The 13,791-nt window shown below is 47.7% G+C and overlaps 1 protein-coding gene across 4 annotated transcripts in view; it reads right to left on the reverse strand.

Moving 5' to 3' along the window:
• Positions 1-3,402: 3,402 nt before the first annotated feature.
• Armh1 (armadillo like helical domain containing 1) overlaps positions 3,403-13,791 on the reverse strand; it is a 39,987-nt gene continuing 29,598 nt past the window's right edge. For 2 of the 4 annotated variants that reach the window (XM_050131895.1, XM_050131894.1), the window contains exons 8-12: positions 6,157-6,279; positions 6,012-6,084; positions 4,799-4,928; positions 4,621-4,698; positions 3,403-4,357 (exon numbers count right to left, since the gene is read on the reverse strand). In XM_050131895.1, the coding sequence (XP_049987852.1) occupies positions 4,151-4,357; positions 4,621-4,698; positions 4,799-4,928; positions 6,012-6,084; positions 6,157-6,279 (611 nt within the window). In that variant the 3' untranslated portion in view covers positions 3,403-4,150. The remainder of the gene's footprint in view (positions 4,358-4,620; positions 4,699-4,798; positions 4,929-6,011; positions 6,085-6,156; positions 6,280-13,791) is intronic. The other 2 variants (XM_050131897.1, XM_050131896.1) reach the window with 2 other exon arrangements.

Below are 13,791 nucleotides of genomic sequence, written 5' to 3' on the forward strand. Positions count from 1 at the left end.
CAAGGTCTGCCTGCTCTATTGGTAGCTTGGTAGCTTAGTCTAGCAGGGATTGTATAAACAAGTAAACAAGACCCCAAACACCCATTGCCGGCCCTGCTCTGGCAGAAATCAGCCAGGGGTACCCTGGGAGAGGACTCTGAGGCTGAGAAGTTTATATCTCAGCCGGCACGTGTGTGTTCTAATTAGAGGCAGGAAGCAGAAGAGAGGGCAGTCCAGTCAGCTGGCCGCCTCCCTGCGCTGTCCTTGGGAGGAAGCTCGAGCAGGTGTATTTTCTCAATCTAAGAATTCAGTTAGTAGCAAGCAGCTCCCACACTAAGGAGGACAGCCTCCAACTGGCATACACCAGCCCAAATCTTAACAGATAATCTAGGCAAAAGTGTTCTTTCTCACGGGTTTACTCAGAACGTTCTCACAGCCCTCAGGGATATTCAGAGCAAGTCCAGCAGGGAACCTTGAACTCAAAAGACTTCTTTAAGTCAGAAATGACTCCAGCCCGGCGGTGATGGCTTACGCCTTTAATCTGGAGTTGGCCCTGCCCCCTGGTGGTCAGACCACGTCTTTACACGGCGGTTCGGGGGAGGAAATAGTTAAAATATTGCCAGAGCTCCCAGCCGCGCAATTTAGCGTCATTTACATACCCACAATGCACTGCTAGGCGTCATTGCTTAATTATCACCGGACCGGGGGCCTCCCTATTTACAACATCACAATTTACGACTTTCCCGATGAATGACAGAATGAAGTGAGGTATTCCGTAGTTTATTTATTTGTATAGTTATTGTAGTAAAGTAACCATTACTAAAGTAAGGTTATCATCCTTTAAGTAGTCCATGCAGCTCTTAACTTTTATATATTACCTAAGTAAACAAGCAAATATCAAAACTCTAGACCAATTTTTGGAGGTTCTGTGATGGCTCAACAGAACCAATGTCATAAATTAAAAAAGAAATAGTCTTTTGTTATTTCTTTATTTTCTCCTGTGTATTGTTTGTAATGCTAACCTGAGGAAAACGAGTCTTTCAGTTTTCCATTGTATTTCTTCCTTTCTCCTAATAGTCAAATCCATCGTCTGTGGCTTCTCAGGCCTTAACTCTGATTATTAAAATGCCCGTCACCGAACAAGTTCACTGACTGCCTACGCTCATGCGCAGAAGTCCACTGACTGCCTATGCTCATAAACTGGCCGCCTTCCTGCGCTGTCCTCGGGAGGAAGCTCGAGCAGGTGTATTTTCTCAATCTAAGAATTCAGTTAGTAGCAAGCAGCTCCCACACTAAGGAGGACAGCCTCCAGCTGGCATACACCAGCCCAAATCCTAAAAGATAATGTATCTTTCACCTAGGCAAAGGTGTTCTTTCTCACGAGCTTACTCAGAACGTTCTCACAACCCTCAGGGATAATTGGAGCAAGTCCAGCATGGAACCTTGAATTCAAATGACTTCTATAAGTGAGAAATGACTCCAGCCCGGCGGTGGTGGCTTACGCCTTTAATCTGGACCTGGCCCTGCCCCCTGGTGGTCAGACCACGTCTTTACATGGCGGTTCGGGGGAGGAAATAGTTAAAATATTGCCAGAGCTCCCAGCCGCGCAATTTAGCGTCATTTACATACCCACAATGCACTGCAGGCGCATTGCTTAATTTAACTGCTCTCGTTTTTCCAACACCACAATGACATGACTTTCCCGATGAATGAGAGAATGAAGTGTGGTACTACGTCGTTTATTTATTTGCATAGTTAGTGTAGAAGAAGTAACCGTTACTAAAGTAAGGTTTCATTCCTTTAAGTTGTTCATGCAGCTCTTGGAGGTTGCCATCCTTGAAAACAAAATAAGAAACTTTTCCAAAGCATAAACCAATTTTTGGAGGTTCTGTTAAGGCTCAACAGAACCAGCATAAGTAAAAGTAGATGTGTTATGTGTTCCTAAACGGTGTTGGTCCATGTATTTACTTTCATTACTTGCGAGGCTGATCTCTTTGATTTCGTGATCAGTCTTGTCTATAACAGCTAGTTACAGGACAGGCTTCAAAACCAGAGAAACTCTCATCTTGAAAAACCATTGATGAGAAAGTTTCATATTCTTTATTTATTCTTTGTTGCTTACAAGGCTTAACCCAAGGCGGAAACTAAGTCTTTTAGTTTACTATACTGATACCTTCCGTCTCCTAGTTAGTCAGAGCTACCGTTTATGACTGCGCGTGCGTTAGTCGTGCTTATTAAGATGCTTGTCAGCGCAGAAGTCCACTGACTGCGTCGGTTCATGCGCTGGCCGCCTTCCTGCGCTGTCCTCGGGAGGAAGCTCGAGCAGGTGTATTTTCTCAATCTAAGAATTCAGTTAGTAGCAAGCAGCTCCCACACTAAGGAGGACAGCCTCCAGCTGGCATACACCAGCCCAAATCTTAACAGATAATGTATCTTTCATCTAGGCAAAAGTGTTCTTTCTCTCGGGCTTACTCAGAACGTTCTCACAGCCCTCAGGGATAACTGGAGCAAGTCCAGCAGGGAACCTTGAACTCAAATGACTTCTTTAAGTCAGAAATGACTCCAGATGGAAACTGAGTCACACGTGGGCTTCCACAATCTAGCAGGAACAACAAAACCAAGTTTGATGTGGTGTCCCATGCCGGTTGCCCCAGCACTAGAGACTCGCAGGCAGAAGGATCTCGAGTTCAAAGTCATTTTCAGCTACACGGAGAGATTGAGGCTAACCTAGGCTACAAGTCACCCTGTCCCAAACACCCCAAACGAACAAACTAAGCCACACAGCGGTCTAGTTGTATTAGTCTCTGATCGCATTCGAGGCAAATCTTAGGTGAGGAAAGTTCGGGCCCCCCTGCCCTTTTTCCAGGGTTTGGCCCCTGTGTATTTGACCTTCCCATTGTCAGGGCTTGACACCCAGTCCGGTGTCTGAGGCAAGAACCTCGGATGCGCAATTCTTTGTGTTAAAGAAACGTATGGATATGCTCGTTTTCGAGCTCTTGTTTATTTCCTGATTAATGCCGAGAGTAAGATCCAGCGCCTCGCGTACACACAAGGGCTCTATAGCCGAATGCACTTCTGGAGTTCAATTTGAATTCAGACTCCTGAGCAGTTTTCCACTCCGAAAATCTGGAGTTGGCACTGCCCCCTGGTGGTCATCTCACACTTTTACATAGGGGGACGGGATAGATTCCGGTGCAGCAATTTAACGCCATTTACATACCCACAATGCACTGCTAGGCGTTATTGCTTAATTTAACACGGGACCGGTTGTCCTTGTTTTTCCAACATCACAACGGTACGACTTTCCCGAATAATGAGAGAATGAAGTGAGGTATTACGTAGTTTATTTATTTGTATAATCATGCTGAGGAGAAGTAACCATTACTGCTGTAAGATTACACTTCTTTGAGAAGTTCACGCGGCCAGTGGCTCCTCTATAACTTTGTATCAACATATCAAGATTCTAGTCAATTTTTACAGGCTCTGTGGTTGTTCCAGAGGACTAGCGTTATTTATAATTTTAGGTGGAGGATATACTCTGCTTTTCTCCTCTTTTCAAGTATTTGGTCGTCTTCATCCCCCACATTATTTTCTTTGTTTTCCCTGCAGGGGGTTAATGCTCACGCACTTTCTCTTCTTTCCTGACCCCTCCACTCTCTATATCACTTCCTTTTCCGTGTCTCTAAGATTAGACATCTTACTACTTTACCCCCATGGCCCATGGCTCATCACTCACTCATGTAGGGTGACAGCATTAGAGAGGCTCAGAACCGCTGTCTTAAAGGAGAAGGCCTCCATTAAGGCCACAGCATGCCCTGGAGCTCCTCCAGAGTCATGGGTCCTGCTTTCATAAGTAGGAACACCCCCAACCCTGTTAAGTTACGAAGCTCTTGTGATTCCCATTCCAGTCCGACTACACAGCACAGATATGCGAACCCTTTATTAGACCCTTCTGCAGCAACAGCTCCCCCTCTTCCCCTGCATTTGCTAACTCCCAGTTTCCCACCCAGAACCTAGTGGCACTGTCTTCAAGCCTCCTCCTGGCAGGCAGCCTTCCAGGAGGCACAGTCTTGGCCTCCTGGTTTGCCACAGGGACTCTGTCACTCCTTGGATTCTGAATTGAGCTTCTCAAAATGGGTGACATATTCCACATCGTTCAAATCTCCGGGGCCTATGCAAAAGTTGAGGCAGCTGGCGGTGGTGCCTTCACAGAGGTGTAAGGCTGCGGGCAGCAAAGCCAGCATAAGCCTGATTGCTGGCTCTGCCTGGGCTTTCGGCCCCTCACCCCCTTCTCACCTTTGGTAACATTGACTTTGTTGGCTGCCAAGATGTCCGCCTGAATGCTATCTATTTTTGTGTACAAGATCTCGGCATTGCTCTGAGGAAGGAAGCGGGGGAGCCTGGCTGGGCACCAGAACAGCGGGCACCTGGAGTGGGGCCTGAGTGGAAGGTTAACTGCAAGCAGAGCTGCTGAGGCAGCGAGGTTCTGCTCCCAGCTTCCTAGCTAGGGCAGGTAGGTATAAGAAGACAGTGTGTTTGGGGGTGGGGCCAAGTCAGCTGACTAGATTCATTCTGAGCACGGTGGGGGGGGGGAAGACAGGGGGGGCAACTGCTGAGGTTGGTGGGGGTGCAAATACTTACAAGGAAGAGCTGGTAGAGTTCCTCTCCCATGGCCTTGCGGACATGCTCCTCCACCAATGGGAACAGCTGCACAAAGTACTGCGGCAGAAAGTGGGCAGTGTGGCAAGACAGTGTGGGGATCAGCTGCCTTGACCGCCATGCCCTGCAATCTGCCTCGTGCCCACCCCAGCCCGAGCACCTCTAGTGTGAGACTGGCCAGTCTCTGGCTATTGCTGTGGTCGGTGTTGCCCATGGCCGTCATGAGGCTGTGGACCACACGCATGTGCAGCAGCTCCTCTGCCAGTTTCAAGTCACTGCGTGCCAGGATCCTTGTGAGGAAAGATGAAAAGACAGGAAAAAACTGTGAGGACAACGGAAGGGAATGGAGCCCCTCACCCCATGTAGCATGAATTCTAATTGGTCTTTTTTTTAATATTTATTTATTTATTATGTATACAATATTCTGTCTGTGTGTATGCCTGCAGGCCAGAAGAGGGCACCAGACCTCATTACAGATGGTTGTGAGCCACCATGTGGTTGCTGGGAATTGAACTCAGGACCTTTGGAAGAGCAGGCAATGCTCTTAACTTCTGAGCCATCTCTCCAGCCCCTCTAATTGGTCTTAATGAAAACCTGGAGCCAGATATCGGGGTAAATGCTGGAAGATCAGAGAGACAAAGGAGCAAGGCACCGGCACCTTCTGTGTCTATTGCTTCTCAGCCTGAAATGGGCCTTACCCCTGCCTGTGCCCCACCTTATCACTTCCTCTCTCTGCCCAGCCACATCACTTCCTGTCTCCCCTTCCCAAGTGCTCTGATCAAAGCCACCACTGCCTGGCTCTGCCTTCTAAACTCCAGGCAAGCTTGATTTATTAGAGCACAAATAATATATCCCCACACTCCCAAGTCTGTGCCTCTTTTCAGCAGAGAAACAAGAATTCCAACAGAGCTAGGCTTAGTGGTGCAAGCCTTTGATCCCAGCACTCAGGAGGCAGAGGCAGGAGATCTCTGTGAGATCTAGGCTAGTCTGTCTATGTATAGAGTTCCAGAATAGCCTCATCTACATAGACTCTCTGTCATTGAGGGATCTTATTGCAAAAACAAGAACAAAATGAAAACACGAGACAATGGGCTGCATTTCTTGAGAAGCGCACACCCATACTATAAAGCCCTGGGTGGCCTGGAATTTCCTCAGTGGACAAGGCTGGTCTTGAACTCATAGAAATCTGCTGGCCTCCCACCTCCCAAGGATGTGCCCAGCCCAGTGTCTTTCTTTTAAAATTATAATACGTTAGGAGCTGTGCACAGTGACACACACTTTACTCCCAGGGCTCAGGAGGCAGAAGAGTACATGCGCTGCAGACAGCATCAGGCGTGACTTGCCACAGTCACACAGTCCCGCTGCTGGCCTACCCAATGGTCTTGGCGGCTGCGGCCTGCTGCAGGAACACTGGTAGCTGGGTGGTGATCTGGAGAACTGGAGAGTCTGAAGAAACGAGGGGCCATCAGCTGGGAAGCCCTTTCCTCCTCCAGGGCAGTCCTATTTCAGGAGTCCTACCCGTGAAGATCTTGGCCTGCAGTTTGGACGTTTCCTTGACAGGTGGGATGAGCAGTGCCACAAGGCCTCTGAGCAGTGGCAAGCGCACGTCATAGTGGATCAGGTCCTTTATCAGCTCGATGGCTGGGGAGGGACAGAGATGCTGGAGAGGCCCCGACCTTTCAAAATGCATCACTCCCTTCATATATATATATATACTTAATGTATGTGAGTGCTCTATCTGTATGCCTGAACAGGGCATCAGATCCCACTATAGCTGGTTGGGAACCACCATGTGGTTGCTGGGAATTGAACTCGGGGTCTCTGGGAGAACAGCCAGTGTTCTTAACCACTGAGCCATCTCTCCAGTTCTCATCACTACCTCTACCCTGCCCTCTCCAGCACCTCCCTTGTGCTTTCTGTTGCTCAGCACCTGCTAAGGCCTTACATGGGGAGCTGACACTTCCCTGCTGTTTTTCTGGAGCTGTGATTGGATATCAGCAAGAGTAAGAGTCAGGGAATGGATGGCATGGTGAGATGCCCAGGAGCTGGAGCTGCAGGGTTGAGGCCCATAGAAATGAGTTTCCATCAGCTTGGAGGAATTCTGGTTTGATGGAGGAGGAAAAAGCTGGGCGAGGAAAGATTTCATTTATCTTTTACAAATCTGACCGCTAAGGACCACACCCAGGGGAATCCTACATTCTAGGCAAGTACCTACCACTTAGCTACATCCTCAGGCCAGGGCTGGGTCTCTCTGGTTTTTTGAGACTCCCCATCTTACATTGTTGCCCTGGGATTGATCCCCAGAAACCAGGTGAAGACAGGAGAGAACTGACTCCTCCAGGTTGTCCTCTGACCTTTACATGTGCAACCATGGTGTGCAAATGCCCCCAACATGCCTGTAATCCTAGTACTTGGGAAGTGGAGGCAGGAGAATCAGGAGTAAGAGGACATTAAAGAAAAAAACAAACAAAAAGGCAGGAAAGCTGGCTAGAACACCTGCTTTCTCCAGAGACACCTCCTATAGGGAGAGGCCTATGGTTCCTGCACTGCAGAGGCCGAGGCAGAGGATTGTGATTTTGTGGATATGTTTAGGCTTTAGGTAGACTAAGACCCTGTATTAATATATATATACACATGCACACACACACATATAGACTCACTCCTTATGCAGCTCTGCATGGTAGCACAGGCTTGCTCTCTATCTACCTGGGAGGCTTAGGAAAAGCTGAGTGAGACAGGGGCATTGTGCATTTGAGGATAGCCTGGACTCTATAGCAAATTCTAGCCTAATCTAGACTACACAGTGAAACTCTGTCTCAAAACAATGACCGATCAGGATAAAACAACAATGACAACAGCCACTGCTGCCCTGTGGCCACTTCTCAGGGCCCTGTGTTTCATGGAGGTCCTCCCGGGTGCCCTCAGGCTCCATCCTGGATGCCAGCCCTGCAGCTTGTTGCTCACACGTGGTTCTTATCTGTTTCGTTGTTACTGTAATGGTTGGGACCAGGGTCTCACTATGTATCCCTAGCTGGACTGGAACTTGTTATGTTGGTCAGGCTGGCTCTGAACTCACAGAGATCCTCCTGCCTCTGCCTCCCGAGTGCTGGGATTAAAAGTGTGCACCACTAGCACCCGGCTCCATTGCCATTCTTGATTGCTTAGATGTTCTAAGCTGGAATCGTGGCTCCATCAATATTGCACAGGGATAGGGTCCAGCCCTGAGGGGGCACAGAGCACTTGGGCCTCTTTCGCTTCTCCCAATTCTTATGTAGACGAAACAATAGTCAAGGCCCACATCCCAATCTCTTGTCTTTCTTACCAGCTGCTGTGTGTTTCAGTGCAGCTGTATTTGGATCTGAGTGCGTTGGCTCCTTTCTTCTGACTGTGTCACTCTGGCAGCTACAGCAGGATGCCACGGCAGTGGCAGGGCACCCTGGGAATCTATGTCTATGCCTGAGATGTGAAGAGAGACGTGACCGGGTGGACGCTCAGGATCCCAGGGAGTGTAAGAAGAGATGATTATGTGATTCCCTGGACACAGGCAGCATCTTATCGTCCAGGAGGTATCAACTCTGAGAACGCACTTTACACTAAAAGCTCCATCTTGCAATAATTATGTAACAAGGATGCTTGCAGCTCCTGGGACAAATGAAGATTTATCCCTGAGTCATTTCTGCTTGTGACTAAAATCCACAGCTCTCACTATTTATACCCGAAGGGAAAAAGCAAGGCATTGCTCAAATGTCTCTCTGGGACATTCGTCCTCTGAGCAAGCACTTACTGAGCCAGCTCCCTACCCCGTCCGATAGTGATGGAGCATGTGCTCGCCACAGGACGGGCTGAGGAAATGGCAGTCTCTCCAGATACAGGTACTACCACTCACGCGCCATGGGCACTTCGTTCAAGAGGAAAGAGTCGTTGCTCAAACCCAGAGGATCGCGAGAGTCCACAGCCTGACAGTGTGTGGCAGCACCTGCCCTAATAGCAATACTCGGGAGCTGGGTCGTTGTTTACTGTGACGTGAGTCTGAGGTAGTCTAGGCTGTCTAAGTCCCTGTCTAAGAACACCAAAGCAAGCGAACAGCCCTGTCTGCTCCAGTGTCCCCCATGCTTCCCCGTGGATCCCTCTGTGAAGAGATGAAGGAATTGAGAACAAGAGGCCTCCTTAGGGAGTTGGTGGACAGGAACGTTTGGGCAGTGGACTCGGTTAATGTTCCCTTGGCAGAAGGACCTCAGAAGTGGTCCAGTTACAAAAAAAAAAAAAAAAAAAAAAAAAAAAAAAAAAAAAAAAAAAAAAAAAAAAAAAACAATCTGTCTGGGCTTGGTGCCACCTTTAATTCCAGTACTTAGCATGCAGAGGGAAGCAGATCTCTGTGAGCTCGAGATCAGCCTGGTCTACAGAGTGAGTTCCAGGATAGCAAGGGCTACACAGAAACCCTGTCTTGTAGGGGGAAGAAAGGAAATAGAAAAGCACCCGGGAACCTTAGATATTCCATATGTTGGGGTGGGGGGAGTAAGATATCCCACTTTGTGTGTGTGAAGTGCATGCATGTGTGTGTGATTTTAGAGTTGGTTGTTTTTTTTTTTTTTTGTTGTTTTTTTTTTTTTTGAAACCGGGTCTCTGTATATAGCCCTGGTTAGCCTAGAACTCATTTTGTAGACCACACAAGCCTTTCACTCCCAGAGATCTGATTGCCTCTGCCTCCTGAGTGCTGAGATTAGAGGCGTGTGCCACCATGCCCAGTATTAGAGTTGCTTGTTAGAGAACCTGAACGTCTCTGAGGATGGCAATGGATGGGAAATGCTGCCCTCTGTAAAGGGACTGACACGGTGCAGGGATCTGTGTTAGCTGGCAGTGGCTATCAACAGCATTCCTGTGACATGTCGTCCTGTTGTCTAGGAAAGACCTCTTCATGGGAAGCAGAGGTTGGGGTCTGACCCTTGTCCACACAGACAGCATCACGGGGGGTTCCTGCATGTGCACTCTGTGTAACCAGAAAACCCTTGGTTCCTGTCTCTTCCCCTCAAGCTTCTGGAACCTGCACTCACTTCCTGTTCCCCTATAGTGGAAGCCTTGATGTCTTTGTTTAACTCTATTCAATGTTCAGCTATCCAGTTTAGCCTCCTCTGTAGGATCTGTGTTTAGGGAAATAACAAGATTTTGTTTCTGTTAATGTGTCTATAAATACGAATCTGTCTATAAATATAAGCATTTTATAGATCAAGATGAAGAAGCCTTTACAGTGAGCAGAATAAATCTAAAACATTTGATCACGTGAAGCTCCTTCCAAGGCGCCCACATATTCTGAAGCAGCAGAGGCATTCCCTGCACCTAGAGTCTTGGGAAATAGTGCCAGTTTACTCTGCATGTCTAGACAAGACTGCCACCTCCTGGTTGTCCTGAGGAAGCGCGCTTCAATATAAATTTTCCAGGGGATGTGCTTGGTGGTCGTGTTCTCTGATTCGCGTGTGTTCTGATATCCCGTTAGCTACATCCTATCCAAATACTGATGCTGAAATACTAAAAGTAGATTAGTTCACTAGCCTTTTGCTGCATCATAATCAAAGAACAATGTTGAAACACCGAAGATTGATTGATGGATGGATTCATTGGTTAATCATTTATTAGACACAGAGTCTTTACTGTTTTATGTAGATCAAGCTGGCCTTGAACTTGTGGCAATCTTCCTGTTACAGCCTCCTTCATTTGGGATTACAGGGATATGCCACCATGCCCAGCTAAAAATACTTTTAGAAATTTATTTTTTAGGGCTGGAGAGGCTGATGAGATGGATGGGTCAGTGGACAAAGGCACCTGAAGCCAAGCTTACTAGCTGAGTATGACCCCAAGGTCACATAGTGTAGGGACAAAAGTTGTTAGCTGTCCTCTGACCTTCACAACCTTGTAGCATGCATGCATTCCCTGTAAATAACACACAAATACACACATGTACTAAAGGGCCGGAGAGGATCTGCAGCTAAAGCGCTTGGCTAGGAAGCCTGAGAAGTAGAGTTCAGGTCCCCAGCACCCAGGTAAATGCTGGGCTGGCATGGGGGCCGGACTGTGCTGTTAGCACTAGGGAGCCAGAGACGGGGATCCCAGGGCCAAGCTGGCTAGCCCAGCTCACACTGGTGAGTCACAGGTCAGGGAGACACCTCAGTATGGAAGGAGAATGGTGGAGGATGATATGGGATGTCAACCTCTGACCTCCGTATGTACCTGCACACATGTGGGTACACACGCGAGCTTGTGCATGCCCACAAGCATGCAAGCACACACACTCACACTCACCCACACAATTGCAAAGTCTAGCAGGATGTAGAGAGTCTATGGAGCAAGCTGAGACAAGTGGGTCACTTGAGTCTAGGAGTTCAAGGTCATCTGAGATGATGTAGCAAAACACAAACAAAAAATTCATTATCATTATTGCTAATTAATTAATTAAATTGGAGACAGGGTCTCTATGTGTAGTCCTGGCTGTCCCAGAGATTGCTGCATAGAGCAGGCTCTCCTCCAACTCAGAGATCCTTCTCCTGCCTCTGTCTCCTGAGTGCTGGCGTAAAGATGTGTGCTCCAAGGTACTCCATTATTATCTTTAAAGACCAGAAAGACCAATGTCATGTTAACACTATGAGCTAATGATGTTTCCTAAGTGCTGATGGGTTGGAGTTATGGTGACATGTTCTCTCTCTCTCAGGTCTCCTGCAGCCAGGCTGTACTCAAGCTTCCTATGTAGTTAAGGATGACCTCAAATTACTGACCTTACCAGTTTGTTTGATGACAGGGTCATTGTAGCTCAGGCTGGCCTTGAACTCCTCACATTCATCCTGTCTCTACTTCCTGAGTGTTGGATTACAGTTGTGAGCCTGAGAGCTACGCCATGCTGTCTGCTCTTCTAGGAAAGCTTTCTTGATTTTGCTTTTAATTCCTATTCTATAAGTTTGAGTATTTCACCTTTATGTATGCTGTGCTCCATGTGCAGCGGTGTGCTGGCATATGCGACCCAACCTAGTCCCCTGCAAGAGTAGCAACTGTTCTTAATCACTGAGTCACCTCCCCAGCTTTCTCCTCTGAGCCAGTACAGCGCGCCTGTGATGTGCATGGAGTCAAACATCACTGCGGAGACTTGAAACAAGTTGGCCTTGGGATTTCTCCCTAGACCCTGGATAACTGTATAACAAAACTCTTCAATGCTAACTAAGCGTCCCAGTCTCCGTGCTGATGCACTGGGTGAACGGAGGCACTTGTTTATAAGTCAGTAGGTTTTGGAGTCTGTGAGATGACCCAGTGGTAGAGGTGCTTGCTGCCAAGCCTTGACAGTCAACACACTCTCTCTCACACGCACATACATGTGCACCTGCTTACACATTAAATAGGGTTTAAAATGTGTGTGTGTGTCTGTGTGTAGGTTAGAGGACAGCTTGGAGAGTTTCTTCTCTGTATCTGACATCGCTTGAGATTCCTGCTGTGTTGGTGCAGGAGCTTCTCAACCATTAATATCGCTGCTGTCCTTCAGGGCTGATGTACCAGCTACTCCATCACCTTCATTATAGGAATGTGGCCATTTAATTAACACCTCCAGTGAACTCCAGTCATCAGGTCAATAGGTAAGGTTTTTATTCTGCAAATGACCATTTTTTTGAAATTAATAGTCATTTTACAATCAACTTATTTTTTTAAGATTTATTAATTATGTATACAGCATTCTTTCTGCAAGTAGCCAGAAGATGCCCAATGAGGGCACCAGATCTTAGCATAGGTGGTTGTGAGCCACCGTGTGGCTGCTGGGAATTGAACTCAGGACCTATGGTAGAACAGCCAGTGCTCTTAACCTCTGAGCTATCTCTCCAGCCCTATGATGTCAGTTTTTCAAGGACTTTTGTATTTCATAAGACAGTGTCATTTTGGTCTGGCATAGTGGCACATGCCTTTACTCCTGGCGGTTGTAGGCAGAGGTAAGCAGATCTCCATTAGTGTGAGACCAGTCTGGTCTACATAGTGAGTTACAGGACAGCTAAGAATATATATATATATAGAATTTGTCTCAAAAAACCAAGAGGAAGAAAGGAAAAAGACAGTGTCATACCTTGTAGCCTTGCTGAACTCCCCATCCTCCTGCTTCAGCACTGGGATTACACATACCATCACCATACTCTGGCTCAGAGTTTTCATTAGAGAGTAAGGCAGTTTTCAAAAATGCCTACCAAGTTTTAACAATTCTGTATGTATTTAGTGTGTGTGTGTGTGATGTGTGAGTGTGGAGGTACATGTGCCACAGCATGAGTGTTACAAGAGTTAATTATTTCTAAGTATTCTATCTTCATGTATGCCCTTACGCCAGCAGAGGGCATCAGATCCCACTAAAGGTAACTGAGCCACCTTGAGGTTGCTGGGAATTGAACTCAGGTCCTCCCTCCCTTCCTTCCTCCCTCCCGTCCAATCATTCATTTATTCACAATCCTGACTCTTGCAACAGGTGCAGATGTTAAAATCACAGTAACTAGCTGGATGTGGTGGCAAGCAGAGGCAGGAGGATCAAGAGCTTCAGGCAAGGCCGGACTATGTTTCAAGACCAAGACCACCTAAAACCAACCAACCAACCAACCAACCAACCAACCAACCAACCAACCAACCAAGCAGGGTCCCGCCCAGCATGGTGGAGTGTGGGGAACAGATGAAGTCCAGAATGAATGTGTCGTTGACACAAACACAGCCATGTCAAGGACCCCAGAGCCTCAGAGCCATGGAAATGGCAAAGCCTTCTCTGGGTGAGACTCAGAGGGACAGCAAGGGCTTCTCCAGGACCAAGTACGAACCAGGATGAGTACTGTGGTCTTTTCAAACCAGTGTGTCCAGCAACTATCAACCTCAACCTCTGCTTCTGCCTCCCAGATGCTGATAGCCTGAGACTGTTGGCCACGGAGCCCCTGCTGCCTCCTTTGCAGCTGTCCACAAACAAGGCACCGGCCTCCTGCTGGCTCACCTGCTGCTGCTACTCTCCATTAGAGCGCTTAGTCCACCTGATTCCAACCCCCCCTGCGCCCCTCCCCCCCCCCATGTGTGTGCCTGTCTCTCTGTCCATCCTTGCTTCACTTCCTCATTGCCTAAGTCAGGTGTCTAGGACACAGCCTCTGAGGGCACTGCAGTGGA

This window comes from Alexandromys fortis, unplaced genomic scaffold (genome assembly GCF_014885135.2).
Source record: "Alexandromys fortis isolate MF-2015 unplaced genomic scaffold, M_Fortis_MF-2015_v1.1 scaffold_302, whole genome shotgun sequence".
NCBI lineage: Eukaryota > Metazoa > Chordata > Mammalia > Rodentia > Cricetidae > Alexandromys > Alexandromys fortis.